The 19124-nt window shown below is 44.0% G+C and overlaps 1 protein-coding gene across 1 annotated transcript in view; it reads left to right on the top strand.

The window, feature by feature from the left end:
• The window catches only part of UBE2H (ubiquitin conjugating enzyme E2 H), a 103269-nt gene extending 84746 nt beyond the window's left edge, over positions 1–18523 (top strand). Inside the window, exons 6-7 of the mRNA XM_044246563.1 lie at positions 9438–9566; positions 14176–18523. Of these exons, the coding sequence (XP_044102498.1) occupies positions 9438–9566; positions 14176–14300 (254 nt within the window). The 3' untranslated portion in view covers positions 14301–18523. The remainder of the gene's footprint in view (positions 1–9437; positions 9567–14175) is intronic.
• Positions 18524–19124: the final 601 nt, after the last annotated feature.

The following is a 19124-nucleotide window of genomic DNA, read 5'->3' as shown; positions in this document are numbered from 1 at the left end:
AAGACAAACTAAATTATTGTCTAGTAAGTAAAAACTTTAATAGGAGTTTTAGTATGACTGTAAGAGTACCAGTTGGCTCATTGTACATTAACTGCCCTTATTTCTGAAAAGTTAATAACAAATCCCGTTACTGTGTTTCAGCTGGCAGTCTTCTGAGGTGAGCAGGGTCATACCAGGTCTGAATTAGGACAGCGGCCTTTAAAGAGCATCCAAGGGGGGCGGGGGTGTGTGAGACCAACAAGGTGGCAAAGGAACGGCTTTGGGAAACAGGAGGCTGTGTTCTTCATTCTCGTCTCTGACAGCAGTCATTTTGCTCTGCGGACCTCTACAGGTTACGTGCTTCAGGGGAGGGAGCTGTAGTGGATGGGAGATGATTTAAGTCTGGTGGAGTGCTTGAAAATGTTCCGTGTTCTGTAACACCACCACCTCTGGTTGGTGGCCTGGTGATCTGGTCCTTAGTGGAACAGATCTGGTATTCCTCCAGGTTTTAGTGCCCTGTGTCTTTGATCTTGCCCTTTCCAACATACAACAAAAATGCCTTTGTTTACCTTGAAATTCTTAAAACTCGTAATGCTACCCCTAGTGAGATTCAATCTTATCAATTATATGCAAAAATTCTTTGTTTACTAATTCCTACTAATCGCACTCCCCCCCTTTTTTTATTTTGGTGCGAGGAGGGGGGTGTGTTTTGTTTTTTTTGCTTGCATTACCCTCTTCATAAGATCTTAGTCTGTCTTTAAAAGTTCCTCATGGGGGTTGCTTGGGTGTCTCAGCTGATTAAGCATTTGACTGTTGATCTTGGCTCAGGTCTTGATCTAAGGGTTGTGAGTTCAGGCCCCACATTGGGCTCCACAATGGGCACAGAGCCTCCATATAAAAAATAAAAGATCCCCTTGGACTAACCTGAGAACACTTACAAATTTGATGAATTCAGACCTCATATATTTTATCCACACAGAAACACAGAAGACCCTCTCAGTTAAGTAATGGGATACATTCTTGAATTTATCTCCCAGCAGATTAGTGGCTTGATACATTATTCCATTAGCAGCATGTCAGCCTTCAATAAACTAAATATGGCGTGGCAAGCCTTGTGGCCAGCTGGTTCTGTGCCACAGGACCACAGGAAGTCTTTGTGGTGGTCTGCTTCTGCTCACCACATGTGTGCCCTCAAAGCAGCTATAGGATTAGGCTATCCTCATTGAACAGTGTGTTCAAGTTAGTTAGTTTAGAGAATGTGATTTTTGTTTTCAAAGCCATTTCTTTTTGCAAGTCCACCTACCTATCTGTGGGCATTCCTCCTGACCAGCTGTTTTTTGTTTTTTGTTTTTTGTTTTTTTAAAGATTTTATTTATTTATTTGACAGAGATCACAGTAGGCAGAGGCAGGCAGAGAGAGGGGAAGGGAAGCAGGCCCCTGCTGAGCAGAGAGCCTGATGCGCGACTCGATCCCAGGACCCCGAGATCATGACCTGAGCCGAAGGCAGCGGCTCAACCCACTGAGCCACCCAGGCACCCCTGACCAGCTGTTTTGAAGATTTCCTCAAGATGTCTCTCACCTTTTAGAGCCCCTGCTTACCAAGTCCTTCTTGGTCACACGAAATGCCATTCTTCAGGTTGAAGAAATACAGGTTTCTGACTTCCTTGTTTGTGACAGTAGAATTTCACTTTTTTTAGTGTTCACAGACTATAAACAGGAGAAATTTTAAAAGCCATTATTAATATTCCACCTTCTTAGGAGCTAGTAAAAGAGTGGAAAAGTAAACATCTGTTAAATATATTTTAACAGATTTAACTGTTTAATCAGTTTAAATATATATTTATATATTATATATTATATTTTATAATTATATATTATATAATACTAATGTATAATTAATATGTATATAATATATTTATATATATAAATATATATATTAAATAGCTAAAGGAAATCTGGAAATTCCATTTGCTGTTTCAGTCTTAGAAAAATTTGACTACATGTATATTCATATGGGTTTTTTGTACATCTAATAGGTAACTCCTCCCCCTCCCAAAAAGAAAAAAAGCTGAATGAATGAAGTGAAATTTTACAGTTCATTTTATTTTGAATACATATTGTAAATTTATGACTTGCTTAGCATTTCATGACGGATTAATTAAGTTGCTTATAAGATGAGCAAAAGTCAGTGGAGTTTTGAAAGATCAGCTGCCTATTTTTCTCTAATAAATGAAGGATATGAATAACATGGTTAATTCTCAAGTGATCTCAACTATTTAGCTAGTAGCTTTAACCATAATGGCCCAAAGTCCATGGACAGAGATGATCTGTGTAAGTCCTAGAGAATCATTAGCTCTAGACCACTAGACTTACTAATTTGTGGTTTTCCCTAATTATGAGTAGGACTTTTATTTTTTAAAAAGAATTTATTTGAAGATTTTATTTATTTACTTGACAGAGAGACAGGGAACACAAGCAAGGGGAGTGGGAAAGGGAGAAGCAGGTTTCCCGCTGAGCAGAGAACCTCAGGATCCCCGGGATTTTGACCCAAGTGGAAGGCAGGTGCTTAATGACTGAGCCACCCAAGCACCCTTGAGTAGGACTTGAATTTCCTTTCTCTCAGCCCTGCTCGCTGTTGAATTATGGAACACATAATACCTTGAGTTGTGGCTGGTGCAGTGAATCTCGACTTGAGAAGCCAGGGGTTCTCCGTCAGACAGGAGGGGACCAGTGAACTATAAGTTTGTTTGGATAGCATGCTTCTGGAATATGAAGAGTTTTGAAGGAAAACAAGAGGAACTTGCTTTTGATGGGAAATGACCTGAGTGATTGTTTTAAGGAAGCTTCCTCTGGTGACAGAGGCTAGAGTGTGGAGCCTGGAAGGCCAGACCCTGATCTGAGGTGGAATGGGGCATTGGGCCCTCTACATGCCAGGGAACACAGAAGAGGAACTAGAGGCATTTTGTTGGGACAGGTAGTGAGTCTGGAAAACCAGCTGAGTAATGGAATAAAGGAAAAAGCCTAATCAAAGTCCTTTCAGAGGTTGGGAGCCTGTGACAAGGGTGTTGGAGTCTCCCTAGATATCAGGAGAAAAGTGTGTCAAATTTGACAAGACCAGAAATAAAAAGGACCAGTTAGAAAGATTTGGTAGTTATCAGCATAGACTTCTGTAAAATTGTAAGATGATGAGCTTCCCAGAGTAAGAGTATATGAAATTCCTGCTTGCATTACCAACACCACAGAATCCACACTGCTGTGTGAGTGTGTGTTCTTTGTTTGGCTTTTAAAGGCAGGACCCCAGGGCATTGGGGGATTTGGGGGGAGTGGGATAGGTGGCCTCTAGCCATGACTACTGTGTGATGATGGTGGTTTCTAAGTTACAGCATTTTGGGTGTTAAGTATGGAAAACAGATGAATATTATGCAAGTTAAAGTCTCTGGGGGTGAAGGCTGGCACGGTAATGACAGGTCCTGGTAGGGTGGGCCACATCAGGCATCCGTAGGCCTTTAACCTGAAAGGTGGCAGCATGCTCTACCAAAATTCTCACTCCAACACTCAGAGGAAATTGAGGAAGAAGAAATAATATGGTCAGTGGTTTATAAACAGCCCAGAATAAAACATGATTTGTGATTCATCCCCTCCCGTGTTTTTTCGTTGAAGCCATATACCATCTTTTTGTGAGTCACCTGGAGTAGGGTGGCTTTACTTTAAGAATTGGTGCATTTTTTCCCCCATTGTGACTCATTTTAATTAACATGTATTCTTTGAGGGATGCAGGTAGCTGAAATTTCTACTCTAAGAAAGTGGATTTATTTTTTATTTTTTATTTTTTTTTAAAGATTTTATTTATTTATTTGACAGAGAGATCACAAGTAGGCATAGAGGCAGGCAGAGAGAGAGGAGGAAGCAGGCTCCCTGCTGAGCAGAGAGCCCGATGCGGGACTCGATCCCAGGACCCTGAGATCATGACCCGAGCCGAAGGCAGCGGCTCAACCCATTGAGCCACCCAGGCGCCCTGGATTTTTTTTTTTAAATATTTGAGCCTAGTCCTTTGATGACATATGAAGCCTACTTTACAGTCCTTTTTAGTAATATGTTAATTCTCTCATGTAAGGAACTGCAGTATTATACTTCTCTTTTTTGCAGATGAAGAAATTGAGATGCAGGGAGGAAGAGACCTGCCCAAGGTCAAAGAGCAAGTCAGTGGAAGGCCTGAGATTAGACTTGCGGTCTTCTAGGTTTCCCATCTGTTGTTTACCACTTTTGCTGGAAACAGTTCAGTCTAATGGAATTTGCTCTGCCCGAAGTCTGCAGTTTGTTAGATGATCTCTCTCGCTGCCTCTTATACTCCAGAGCAGCCCGTTAAAGCCCCTTGAAAATGAATCCACTTTCTTCTACCTTCCATTTGGAGACCTCCACGTGGAGGAAGTGAGGGTGACTGCAGAGTGCAGGAAGGAGCTGAAAGGCTCGGGGCGTGGCGCCCCTACAGCTGCCTGAGCAGCTTAGTTCAGAGCCCTGAACCTTTTCAGAGAACCCGCAGGCCAGTAGCTGTCTTCTCCTTGGTTCGGGGTAGGGTTGTGCAGGGTAGGTAGCATTTCCTGGCTGTGCAGCTGTGCACACACACGTATGCCAGTCTGTCCTGAGCCAGAGGCCATGGTGTAGGTAATGAGGCCTCAGTGTGCAGGGTTTGGCAAAACTCCACAGGTAATTTTGATGGACAAACATCGAGGATCTAGACTAACTAGGAACCACTGCTCTGGGCTGAAGGGGGTAAATCGTGCTGCTTTTGATGAGAGATCAGTATGATTTGGTGTTTTTAAAAATTAAATATGAATATAAATTATTTAAGTGCCTAAACTGAGGAATGAGTGTTGTAATATTGTTAATATTAATACTGTAAGATCAGGCTGAAGAATCGCGTCTTAATGGACTGCATTTTTGTAAGTGCTGATTTAGTCCAAAGCAAAAGTAAGAGCTGTTTGTTTGTCATAAACCATACTTCTCAGGGATCTTTGGACTTCCTTTAAAAATTAAGGCAGCCAGCAATGGCACCAGCTGACTGTAATCTTGAGATTGGGGTGTTCTATGTATCTGGTTTCTCTCCCTTTCAAAAAATGGACAATTAATATTTTTAAAAAGACTTTTAAAGTGAGAGATGCTGATATTTTATTACCATTATTAATAATTCTAGGGGGAAACCCCCTCATTTTATAATGGATTTTTCCAAAGGTAAGTATCTTCATTTCACTTTCAGTTTACAGTTTAGGTTTCTTCTTCTCCTTCTTGTTTTTAACATTTTTATTTATTTATTAGAGCACAAGCAGGGGAAGGAGCACAGTGAGAGGGAGAAGCAGAGCTCCCCACTCAGGCTGGGGAGCCTAACGTGGGACTCGATCCCAGGACCCCGAGATCATGACCTGAGCCAAAGGCAGATGCTTAACTGAATGAGCCACCCAGGCACCCCAGTTTAGATTTCTTCTGTCAACACTTATCTTGAAAGAAAATTTTTATCTGTAGCTTTGGAGAGATGTTTCCTTGGAGAGGACCCTCTCACTAGTAATCACTCTGTTAGCCACTCCCAGGGCTGTGTTATCTTTTTTTAAAATGGCCATGTCAGGGCACCTGCCTGGCTGGCTTAGTTAAGGGTCTGCCTTTGGCTCAGGTCATGTTCTCAGGGTCCTGGGATCGAGCCCCATGTTGGGCTCCCTGTTCAGCATGGAGTCTGCCTCTCCCTTTGCCGCCCACTCCCATTCTGTCTCTCTTTCAAATAAATAAATAAAATCTAAAAATTAAAAAACAAAATGGCCATAGCCACAACACCCTTGTCTTCAAATGCTGTCCTCTTCACCCAGAACCGGGGCTGTGTACATTTTCTGCTCTTCTGTTTTACAGGCGTGACTCAACACATCTGTAAAATGGATCAGAAGTGTGCTAATGCAGGAAGACAAACATAGGAAGGTAGAACTAATAATTGAGGGTTCTTTACTTTGGGGAACAAATACCTAGGCAGGGTCACTTCTGGTAGCTTAAAAAACTTAAAAGTAGTGGGGAAAAGGTATAAAAGTCCCACACAGAAAACACCTAGTTATAAAGCATGTCATCTGCTGTATTTCTCAAGTCCTCAAGCACTTCTGAACATTACTTAAAGAGAAAAAACCTATACTCTGTGTGTGTGTGTGTGTGTATTTTAAAGGTTTTTGTTGTTTGATAGGAATATTCATCAGCTAATGTTTCTGAGTAGCCCCTGATATGACAGGAGAATGCCCAGGTCACTTGTGTGGGTGTCTGTGAGGCCGTGGGCTACTTTCTGTGGTTTAGCTCCTTGAAAGTAAGCACGTGACCTCTGCAAAGTATCCGACAGAGCCACAGAAATCCCTTAACATTCTCTGCTTAGAGATCATTCTGTGGGCCTTGAACTTGATTGAGAGTAGGGAAGACTGTGCATGGGGTGGGGGTTGGGGTGGCCATCTGTGAGGATATGCAGTTCTAATTTTTTTAAGACTTCTTAAAAAATTTATTTGATAGACAGAGATCACAAGTAGGCAGAGAGGCACGCAGAGAAAGAGGAAGGGAAGCAGGCTCCTGGCTGAGCAGAGAGCCCAATGCGGGGCTCGATCTCAGAACCCTGGGATCATGACCTGAGCTGAAGGCAGAGGCTTTAACCCACCGAGCCACCCAGGCACCCCAGATATGCAGTTTTAATGCCAAGATGTGGGTAGATTGTGCCTTCATGAAAGTGTCGACACTGCTCATTTTATCTACTGACAGAGGCAGCATGGGGGATAAGCCCAGGATTGAAACGCAGTTACCTAACCTCTCTGTGCCTCAGTTTCCACCATATGCAAAATGGAGACAGTAATGGTACCGATGTCATTGGCTGTAGTGACACTGAGTGTGCACATAAAGTACTCAGAGAGGTCTGGCTTGGAGTGAGGCTTTGTAAATTCAGGCTGTTGCTGCTCCCGTTCCTATTAGTGTTGTTAGTGCTGGTGTCAGTCTTGTCAACTCTTCCCTGCTCCCAGATCATAATTGAGTTTGTAAAACTTCCACACCCTTGTTTTTTTCCTTCTGAATGTATTTACCTTGATTTTTTTTTAGACTTCTGTTTTACTGAAATACTTCAAATATATGCAAAAGTAGAAAGGACATATTCATAGGAAAATGCTATTTTTAAAGGGTAAAAAAAAGCAAAGTGTCACTTGATGTGTGAAAAGGAGAAGTCGCAAGCATATTGCCTTGAGATAACTTTTTAAATATCCTCATGCACATGTATTGTACATAGTTACAAGTCTAGAGAACATAGCATTTTATGGACTTCATCCCCCAACATCAGAGTATGTGTTTTTTTCCGACTCTTTAGCCTTTTGAGTAGTTTTCATTGGTTTTGTACCATGAATAATTACTGGTTTGTTGAATATGTTGCTTCCTTTTTTAAAAAAATTTTTAAGTATAATGTCAGTGAAAATCTTACTACAGGTGATGGGGTTATCTTGGAGGATTATTTTTGTTTTACTTTTTGATTAGGAATCTCTCCATTGATTTCTTGGCACGAGGGAATCTTACTATGACATGGTTCTTTGGGAAGTTAGCCTTAGGAAGGTGAAATAGCTCCAGTCCATGTAATAATACCAAGTCTCTGTTACTTGATGCCTAAGGTAAACCTCTATGTCTGCACCTAGTGCATGGGAACAGGTGACGTTACTGTCTAGACCTGTGCTGTCCAATATGGGATCTACTAGCCGTGTGTACTAACTTAAATGTAAATTAGAATTAAATAAAATGAAAATTTTAGTCACACAATCACACCAGCCAGAGCGCGTCCATAGCCACATGTGGCCAGCAGCTGCCATATTGGTCGGTGCCGATGCAGAACATTCTGATCATGTGGAAAAGTTCCATTAAACGGTGCAGCTCCAGCTTATTCTCCAGCTGCACACCCTGACCGTTAGGGAAGCCGTACACTGACGAGGAAGAGCTGTTACTCATGGGGTTTTCTAAAGCAGAGGGTGGCACACGTTTGCCTGGTTTTGTATATAAAGTTTGATTGGAACAGTCACACTCATTTTATTTTCCCATTATCTGTGAGTGCTGTTGTGCTATGGTGGCAAAGCTAGGTGTTGAGTTGTTAAAAGAGAGTCCAAACGTGGCCCACAAGGTCTAAAGTGTTTATTCTGGCCCTCTATGAAAAAGTTTATCAACCCCTTTTACCTAGACCAGGATTTCTTAACCTCAGCACTGTTGAATTTTGGCCCAGATAATTATCTGTTGTAAAGGGCTGTCCTGTGCATTGTGGGGTGTTTAGCCGCATCCCTGCTTCTCTGCGGGAGGGCTGCTGGCACCGCCCGTTCCCCCTCCGCCCCCCAGGTGTGACCACCAAAAATCTCTGAAGACATTGCAGGATGTCTGCCAGGGAGCAAAAGCATGCCTCCCTGAGAACCACGGTGATGTGACGTGAGCAGACATTCACTTAGAAGACGGCATCAGAGTGCTCCTGTAAAGAGGAAAAAATACAGTAAAAGAGCAGAATAAATGTTAGGAGTGGTTCTTACGCTGCTGTGCTTTAGCATTCCCCCCAGAAACATTTTTCCACATAAAACATGATAGAGTAACTGAAGGAGGGCAGAGAGCTGGAGGCACGGAGTTGACTATGAGGGCCAGACGGAACGGATGTTACCCCATCTCTGAAGTGATGAGAACGTGTAGTTTATTTTACAGGTTTGCAAGGCCCATTTCCTTTATAAAGCACGGTGTGGCTGCAAAGTTCTTGTTGCCTTTGCCATGTGTGAAATGTTACCGCTGTATACCCAGCACCATGTGCTGCATCTGGCAAGAAGGGAGCTAATATGTGTGTATTAAAATGATTATTAATAAATTCAGTAAATTGATATTTCTCTGTCTTACGATTATCTATGATTTTAAGTGGCCTATGTAGGTTCCTACCTTCATTAGCCGGAAGAATCAAAAAACTGGTTCTGTTTACCTCCATTAAAGGGGATGAGAATTGAATTAACATCAAGGCCTATAAAACAACTTTTGAGATCTGGCGCTTGAATACTTTCCAGAGTGGGAATTTTCAAAGCTGTAGAAAAAGGTGATCTTAAGAGATAACTACTCATTTTGTAAAACTGTACAGTGCTGTAGAGTTTGGGGGCATGCATTTTAATTAATGTCTGTAATATTTCTGAATTCTTGGTTTAGAACATGGAGTGAATTAGAATTGGGACAATTGCCTTTGGAAGTGAATATCAGGCACCTTCATCTGATTCTTCAACGCAAAATTAAATTTTAAGTTTTAAAATTGGTACTGAAAAGCCTGTGTGCTAGAGCTCACATGTAACAGAGCACACTGTTACGGACAACGTCCACGTGGCTGATTATTTTGGAAAATAAGCAGTGTTAACTACTGAACTCAAGTGAATTTTATTCCATGCATGACATATTTCTGTTTGTTTTTTCAGATCTTACCAATATATTTGAGTCCTTCCTGCCCCAGTTGTTGGCCTATCCCAACCCCATAGATCCTCTCAACGGTGATGCTGCAGCAATGTACCTCCACCGACCAGAAGAATACAAGCAGAAAATTAAAGGTAAGAGAGCAAATAGTTTAACCTAGAGACAGAAAAACTTAACATGTATTGGGCTTTAAATGCCTTTTAAGATCATTAAATGCCTTTCTTAGTTAATAATTTTTCTCAGGCCTTAAAAGAGACGGCTGTCTCTGGGCTGGAGCAGAACTCACTAGCCCCTGTAGTTCCAAGGGGTCATCCACACCTTGGGAAGGCTGAAGGTCCCAGCAAGGAAGATGAAGGGAGTGAGAAAGAGCAAAAGGAAAGATGAGAAAGTGGGGGAGGGCACTTGTCGGGTGTGGTAGAAATCCCCATGGACCCCTGTCCAGAAGAACCACGGCCTTCATTTGCCTCCTCTTGCCTTTAGAATTAGAAAATTGGGACTCAAGAATGAAGTAGTAAAAGAAAGGCATAATCTCCCATCTGTTTACAGACCGTATCATCCTGGCCCGTCAGGAAAGCTGTTAACTTTAGAAGTTGGGAAATGCCACATTTATCCTTATACTTCTTTTTTATTGTATCATTTTACCTGTTGAATTAAGAATATCCAGCTGTTTTCTTTTCCTGGCCCCATACTGACTTTCTTTCACTTTGGAAAGTTTACATCTGGGTACATTTCTTGTCTGCTGCAGATAGCTGGCCCTAGGGCCCAGTTTTCTAGTAAAACTTGAAATGTGCTGTGCTAGGTAGAAACGTGCTCGTGGTAGGAGCGTTCATTTGCTCATCCTTTACGATCTGGAAAACTCCTTTCTCACTCTGAAAGTTACCTGCTAATGGGACATGAAGTTCATTAAAATGAACTTGTGGTTTTGAAAGAACATCTGTAACTTCACACCAGTTTACTGGTGTTCATTTTTACCTCTCCGTGTGCTTGAGAACCTTCATAGTGAAAAGTGGTTCCACCAAAAGTGGTTTCAAGTTCCACCAGAAAGGAAAGGAATTCAAAGTCCATGAAAGTAGGCCTGCTCTCCTTACCAGATGGCGGTCATTGTTACCTAATCGTTAGCATGACTGCCTGAAGATTGTCAGCTTCTGCTGGTTGTGTGGCCCTCTGAGGTCCGTTTGCAAGAGGTGGCAGTAGAAATAATTTACAGGAGCCTGGAATATATATGTCTTCACTCTTAACTGTGCAGGCATGAGATAGGCACATCTGAGGCTTCCCTTTGGTTTTCTCGCTCTTCTCTGATTCCTGTAGGGTACTGTTTGGTACTTCTGTTGAGATAAATAAATCTACTCCAGTTAATTTACTTGGGTTTCAGGTGTCCTTGGAAATTAATATCAAATTTATGTAGCAGAATATCTGTATAGCCAAACATGTATTTCAAGAGGAAAGAAAGCAGTCCGTTTCCACCAGATGAAATTCTGTTATGAGACTGTATTAAACTTGGGACACAGGAATCCCTTAGCAGTGTGTGCAGCCCACAGACATCTCGCTGTGGAGATATTTCTATAGTTCTCACATTTATTATACCTCAGCAATGTAGCACTATTCCTGTTTTAGTACATATCTGCTATAGTACCAGTTACAGAAGGAATCCAATCTACATTTTTATTTTAGAATGGCAAGCTCTAGCTTAGGGAATTTTTGCTTTCTGAAATGTCAGTGTTGGCTATCATTTTTTTCTTCCTGAGTAATGAAAATCAGGACTATAAGAACTATCCTGATGGCTTAGACGTGCCCCACCCCCCCCACCCCGCCCACAGCCAGGGGGCTTGTCCTCCCAGTTCTCCCCTGCCTCCTGCCACGGGATTCCTCTGCACCCAGCCTGTTGGAGGCGTCCCCCGTTCAGAAGCTTTTGTCTGCTCCTGTGGACCTCTTTAGGAGTCCTGCTCTTGATTTCCTGTCATTTTCAAACTTCTCACTTCCTTGCCCTAAACCCCTGCTAGTTCGTTTTCCCTCCTCTTCTGATAATCTACGACTCCCATGTCTCCCTAATCATGTGCACCCTGCTCGAGACCTGTTCTCCTGACTTCTCTGCAGCTTTTGTGTTCTGCCCTTTCCCTTCCTGAAAACCTTTCTCATTCCATTCCCAGACATGGTCATTGTCTTTAAGCCTCTCGGGTCATTCAGCCCTCCCTCACCCCCCTCACCACTTGGGGAGCTGATTCGCCCCTCACTGCTTTAGGTGATTCCCTCCAGGTAGGTGATTTCCAAAAACACGTCTAGATGGGACCTCTCTCCCAGGCTGCTACCAGGAGACATTTCTCTGCCTACCCTCACACGTCAGCGTGGGTAACTTTTACATGCATGGATTTTGTCAGCATTCACATTTAGTTGACGTTTTTTATCATGTAGATAGGAGCTGCCTGTAGGAGGAGCACCAGGGAACTGTCTAAAGAACACACGCTTCCAGTCTTAGCCTGCCATTCCCGGCTCGCTCTCACTGGGTGTGATCTCCATCTTCACCTTCACTCCTAAATGAAGCAATATGTGACCATCACACTGGATGAGTTTCAGATACTCAGCTATATTCCCTTCCATAGGGAAAGTGTCAGCCTAAAAAAAAACCCAGAGGATAACTTAACCATATACTCACCATCCAACTACAGTAAGACCTGCTGTACATTTTGCGTTATTTGCTTCAGATACGAATGTAGTTCTTGGTCTTGTGTTTTGACATCCTGGCCATGTCCTCCTCCCTTGTGCTTTTTTTTTTTTTTTTTTTTTTTTTTTTTAAAGATTTTTTAAGATTTTTTGAGAGCGCATAAGCAGGAGAAGCAGCAGGCAGAGGGAGAGGGAGAAGTAGGCTCCCCTCTGAGCAAGGAGCTGGACGCAGGGCTCCCATCCCTGGACGCTGGGATCGTGACCTGAACTGAAGGCAGATGCTTAACCCACTGAGCCACCCAGGCACCCCCTCCCCTCCGCTTTTGGTGAGGCTGTGCCTTTCACCTGGAATGGCATGTCCTGTGCTACAGCTGAGAATTCCTTCAAGGGTCAGTGCCCATGTGCCTGCCTTCCTGGCTCTAAGAGGCCAGAGGCCCTGCCTTCATGCTTCCCTCTGATAGAACCCGGCAGCTGACTCCTTTCATCTGCATCTGGGCCTCCTGCTCATGAATGACCTTGCTCTTAATTTTTCTGTCTCCTGAAAGGCCGTGTCCTAGTATGCTAAGCACTTAAAACATATTTATTTCCTCGAATATACTCAAGAAGACTAATAATACCACCTTACAGTGTCAGAAATGTCAAAGTGCAGCAACAACTTCTACAAATGCAGCGAAGTAGCTGACCGATTAGAGGGTAAAAATAACCTTTCTGAGACTATGATAAACATTTCTAAGAGGTAAATTCAGGTGAGTTCTTACCTAATCAGGAGCTTTTGAAGTCTCATCTCTGCCTAAAACTTCATGTAATGAATTTGTAGGGTTTTAAGTCCGAAGACTGCAAACATTTTTTGTAAAGGACCAGAAGTGACCACATGTAGTCTCTGTCACGTATTTTCTTTTTTTTTTTTTTAAAACAATCTTTTAGGGGCCTTTGGGTGGATCAGTCATTTGAGGATATGCCTTCAGCTCGGGTCATGATCTTAGGGTTTGGGATTGAGCCCTGCATCTGGCTTTAAATCCATCAGAAATACTCTTAGCTAGGCCCCTGTGTTACATTATTCAAACTTGGCCAGCTCCTTTGGCCATTTTCCTTCTCTCACTCTTGTTCTCGGTGCCTGTGACTCCGTAGGAGAGAAACTCGGCGTAAGGAATGAGGGCATGTTTCTCTCCTGCTCACTCTCTCAGTAGGCTCAGTAGGTCCTGTCTTGTCTCTCTTCATACTCTGTGTAGGCCATTTACTGAAAATCAGCGTGCGCTTAGAGTTTTTAGGAACAAGTTGTTTGTTCAGCAGTTCTTAAAACTTTGTTTCAGCCACATATTCAGGTGAGTAGTAGATGATCGAGTCCCTCAGGCTCGCTGTGTCTCCACATAGCAGCTCGTTCCTGAGCGGATGGAGAGACCGTTTTCACCAGCTGCTTCAGAAACCTGACAGGCAGGATCTGTTTAGACTAAAATCTGTTCCTAAAATAATGGATTTGGGCTGACTGTAATTATGTAAGTGCAAGTCTGAAAATGATGGGGGATTTCCTTATAAATTACTGTGGAATCATAACCAGTCCTGCTCTGCCTCGGAGGTGAATAGTTTTTTTAACACGGAGATAAGGAGAAAGTCTGGGGTCCTAATGCCCCGAGTCCTGCAATTTTGGAGGAGCTTGGCCATACAGATAAGCCAAAAAGGCAAGAGCGAGGGCGGCCTGGCAGCCGAACTGGAGGCCAGTTCACACCAGACACCGTCCTGGACATCTGCCGGCTCTCCCCTGCTTCGCAGCCGAGGCCTGGGGCGGAGGCCTGCCTCGGACACATGCACCTGGGAGGTGATGGCGCTGGGGAGTTTGGGGCTAGAGGTGCAGTCTGTGTCTCTTCCCTGCACGTCACACGCTCTGCTTCGCCTCTCTTACGAAGGGGGCAGAATGCACGAACGCCAAAGACATACTCCGTGGGGTTTCCCCTTAGCTGTAGTGACCATAGCCTAGCAGGTAAGGAAGGCCTGAACTTCCCTGGCCCCGCGCCGGCTTTCGGGGTCACCAAACCACAGACCTGCCTGCTCACCACCCCTGTGTTTTCTTCCTCCCCACCCCCTGTGCAGAGTACATCCAGAAATACGCAACAGAGGAGGCACTGAAAGAGCAGGAGGAGGGCACCGGTGACAGCTCGTCGGAGAGTTCTATGTCTGACTTTTCGGAAGATGAGGCCCAGGATATGGAGTTGTAGTAGAAAAAGCACCTGCTTTTCAGAAAGACTATTATTTCCTAACCATGAGAAGCAGACTATAATATTCATATTTAAACAAAGCAATTTTTTTTATTACTAAACAAGGTTTTTATGAATAATAGCATTGATATATATATATTATATATCACCCTTTAGATCTTGATTTCTTGGTCATTTCTCAATCTGAGGTGCATAGCATATTCCCACATTCCATTTTGGTAGCAATATGTGGTCTGAATGCATGCGTTCACAAGTCCACTCGGCCAAGTCAGCCTGTGTGCTGCTCAGCTGTCAAAAGAAACAGCCGCTCCGATAGATAGACGTGAGTAAGAATAACAGGAAAAAAGTTGCTTCTTTTATTGATGGTTCCAAAGAAACAAACCAAACCATCCCGCTCTTGGACGTGAAGATAGAATAGTGCTTTTTCAAAACGGACGGGAGGAACCGGGGGAGGACCAGGCCTGCCGTGGGAGCACGAGGAGCCGGCGCATCAGAGCCGGAGCCGCTCCTTCCTGGGACTCCCAGGTGGCCCCGTTTCTGTGGAGTAACAGTAGAGAACAGGGAGCTAATTGGAGTATTGAAACGTAAAACAATTTCTGACTCTGGATTTTAAGTACATTTTTATATGCAGATTCCTGCCCGACTCACTAGCAGGCCCTGCGGCCACAAGTGTTTTTGCTTTGGAGAACCTCTCGGAAGTGTTTTCTGAACCGGATTCTTTTTCTTGGGGTAGCGCTTGTAATCCATAGCTTTCTGAGGGGACAGGACAGGAGGAGTAGAGTGACCGGGAAGGGGCTTTGTCTCATCCAGCACCTGCAGAGTCGCCTCCTTGTCCTCTAGGCCACTTTGAGACTGCTGCCCTGGACTGAGAGCTTTAAATTTGAGGGTGGTTGTGGGTGTTTTTGTTTGGGTTGGAGCTTTTTTTTTTTTCCTTCCCTTTCCTTTCCTCCCCCCAGCTCTCCCGCCCTTATTTTTAAAATGGTGTGTGTGTGTGAATTGTGCTTAGGTTGCAAATTTAATCTTCACCTATAATCTTCACCTACCAAGAGATGGCCTCCTCCTTGGACAGCCGCTCAGTGGACCATTAGACTCGGCAAGAAGACCCGTCTGGTGGCTGTGACTCCCAAGTACTCTCCTCCCCTTCATGTTTTTGGTTTTGTTTTCCCTTCTGCTGCCACTCTTGGCAGCAGCCTGGTCATCATCTGCTTGTGGGAGTGGGAAATGGGTATTTTAGACCCAACACACATTCTAAATTGAAAATGAGTAATAATTGGAACAAATAAAGGTCCTTGTACCCAAAGTGACTCTACATGGGAAAAACAAACTGCTTTTTTTCAGAGTGTGACTGAATAAGAGGAAAGCGTTCGGAAATACGATGCAGTAGAACAGGTTTTGAAGGAAGAACATATTCTCTCCTGTATGTGTTAAGAGGAAATCAGACAGTTTAAAATGCCTGCTAATCAAATGTTTACTCAGCTCACCATATGTCCAGGTTGCCGGCAGAGTTTCTTTCGAATCTGAGTGTTGCCTGCTGAGTTTGGAGAACCTTAGACAGCAAGTCTGTATCCCTTTTTTGCCACAACCAATAGGACAGTAGCAAAATTAGCCAATCCTAAAACCTTCTAAAGACCATTTTTTAATGTCCCACTGGGATAATTGAGTTTTACTTTCTGGTGTGTGTTTTTAGTTTAGAAGTGCTATCTGTTCCACAAGATTGGAGTCAGTGAGGTTGGAAGATACCCTATCTTTTTTTATTCAAAAAGCACAATCAATACTTTTCTTTGAAAATCTATATAAAGTACAACTTGCTTTTAGCATGATTATTTTCCTAAAAGACAAAGAATTTTCTTAATTTATGTTAATTACGGGCATGAAGCAAAAGGTTTTCTTTAAAAAAAAAAAAATTTAAAGTGCAGTTATGTAGGGCTGTGGTTAGTTAACCGTACCGAGTTTATCTATCTAGCATTTGTGGCTTGTTGGAGGGGTAGTGTTAACTATTTAACATGGAATGGTGTGCTTTAACTTCTCTAGCGCGTTGTCTTCTCTTACTTTGGGGGAGGGAGGGTCTCTGCTGGCACTGTCTAACCTGCTTACCTGCTGAATTAGCAGTTTGCTTGTGCTATAACCGTTTAAATTGTAGGTGCGACTTAGGGTAGGCTTTAAAAGTGCTGGGTGGTGATTTGAGTTCAAACAATAAAAATTGTATTTTTTCAATATTGTATAAACAATAGTGTTCTAATTACCTTTCAAAAAAAATAATGTCCAGATAATAATTGCTTTTAATCTTGTCAAAAACAAGACAAAACAAACAAAACACGTAGAGCCAAGTTTGGGGGAATGTATGTGAGCCACAGCTCTGCTCCCCGACTAAATACCTTTTTCTCAAAAAAGACATTGGCTTGCCGCGGATTGAACGCTCTGGCACTGGGAGTCTGGTGGTGCAGAATTTCTGAATGAAGACGTGGCGGGGGAGGTCACGGGTTAAGAAGCAGATCCCAAGTGTGGCTGCAGCATGTGTGCGTGTGTGTCTGTCCATCCAAGTCTGTCTGATGAAGGTGTACTGAGGCTTCCCTGTTAGTGCAGGAAGCTCCTAGAATGGCTTTGGCTACCCGGAGCACGCTGTACCTGCTGGTTCCGTGCAGATCTGTCCTTTCTGGGTACTAACCTTGGACCCATGCATGCTTTTGGCTCCATGTGGGGCTTTCCCTCTAGTCTGAGAAACTGGCCTTTGATGAGTTGAACAGAATCCTTCTTATGCTAACTTTCTGTCCCTTCCTGTACCTGGGAGAGGTAGCCAGGAGAAGATGACCGTGCTTCTAGGTACAGAGGGAGCTGGAAGAAAGCCTGGCTGGGAATCAGAGGACTCTGGCCAGCAGTGGTTGATGATACAGTAAGGCTAGAAGAGGGGGTGTGACAGCTCTGGAAACTTTCCCAGATTTCCCGTCATAACACTCAGAAAAGCCCAGAGCCCCTCAGTGGGGATGAACGTGACTGCTTTTAAAGGTGGTGGTGGTAGGTCAGAGTTGCTTCTGGCAGTTTCCCTCCCTCTCTTAGCATACGCATAGTTTCCAAGTTTTACCTCGTGGTTGAGCAGCGCAAGCCATCCTTTGCCCCTGTTCAAATACCGAGCTCCAGCTCTCGCCAAAACCGACAAGCGAGGTGGCTGCAGCCGCAGCCCCGCCACCGGGGCCTGGCAGGTTGCATTTCGTGGTAGCCAAGCTAGATGCTGACATTGTGCTCTTTTGTCTTTGATCCTGTCACCCTCCTTGAGGTGACTGTGCAGTTTCAACCAGCATTTTATACTAGTAAGGTAGTTTTCAGAAGTTGCCATGTGTCTCTCCAGTACCTAACGTCGTCCTTCTACTTCAGAAGCTGTTCTCATTGCCAACTGGCTGATCTAAGCTCCTGAGGAGTGCCTCCCCTCGAAGGAATTTTTTTCCTCCTCAAAATGCTCTCTGAAGCTGATTGGCCTTGGCCTGACACTTGCTTTTCATTAGGCCTCCTGTTACGGCTAGAATCATGAAAGACAGATCCTCTGCTAGCCTTCATGGGTGAAGTTTCTAGACACCCAAGTTTCTGGGAACTGGTGTTTGATTTTTAAATGGCACGTGGCCCTTCTACATTCTAGGGACTCAATCAGAAAAAGTGGAAGCCATTAACAAGAATTAGCAAGAGTTCTTTTACCAACTTCTAACCGGGTTCACGGCCTTCTTGACTAAAATCAAATTATTTCTGATTGGGCACAAAGACCTGTGTTTTCTTTAGACTTCTGAATCCATGTTCGTAATTTCTTTGGCCACTGAACACCTTGGCAGTTCCATCAAGGATTGGGGTGGAGGCCCCTGGGGGAAAGGGGAGCCCACCCTGGTCGGGCGGGCAGGGTCTCCACCCACCTGAGGAAGGGCCAGGACTCTCACTTCGGCAAATACTCGTCTTGGCTGTGGGCTTGGGAAGAAATGGCCATTATTTACTGATTGTATTTGGTACATATTGTGTGATACTTGAAGAGAGAAAAGGGACTTGCCAGCCCTTAATTGAAATCTAAGCTTTTTATCGCTTATTTTTTCCTTGCCCTCTCCTCCCTCCCACCTTCCTCCTTGCATTGTGATGATCTAGCGGGCACTTCTGTCAACAGGACAAATGCCTCCTCTGACTATAACCTCTTAATAGTTGTGTATAATGAAAACTGTAAACTTTTTTAAATAAAATGTGTATATACCTTGGCAAATGGCTGGACCTTGATCAATAAGATGATAGCCTCAGTGATTACTCAGCCCTTTCTTAAAAGCATCAACAAACACCCTTCTCGTTCATCTGACTCCTCTCAGCAGCAGACTCTGGCTTGTTTTTTTGTTGGCGAACCCCTTACAGAGGAAGATGACTGGGTGGGTGTGGGAAGGGAGTGTCACCCAGAGACAGTGGTAACTCAGAAGCGCCACCTCCAGAGTCCTGTGTCTGCACCTGGAGTGGTAGGTGTGACTGCTGACTGTAAACGAGGCTGGCCGGGAGGCTTGTCCACACCTTGAAGGCCTGTGAAGTCCTGTAGCCTGAAGGTCCCCACCTACCTTCCTGTGGGGCAGCAGGTTCAGCTTCCATGTTGCATGTCAGCCCAGATCTCCTAGACCCTGTCAGCTAATGCCAAGCGAAGGATACTCACTTGGCCCGGAGTTCACAGGCGGCGGGGGGCAGTCTGCCTAAACAGGTGCCCCCCTGCGCCAGATGCCAGCCTCACCCAGGAGGGTGGGTTTTGCATCAGAAGGCTAGCGCGGATTGATGAGCTCAGCACTTCCATTCCTTTCCAAAGCATGTGCCCTCGATGGCCAC

Source organism: Neovison vison, chromosome 4, assembly GCF_020171115.1.
Source record: "Neovison vison isolate M4711 chromosome 4, ASM_NN_V1, whole genome shotgun sequence".
NCBI lineage: Eukaryota > Metazoa > Chordata > Mammalia > Carnivora > Mustelidae > Neogale > Neogale vison.
This window is presented reverse-complemented; position numbering and strand designations above follow the sequence as displayed.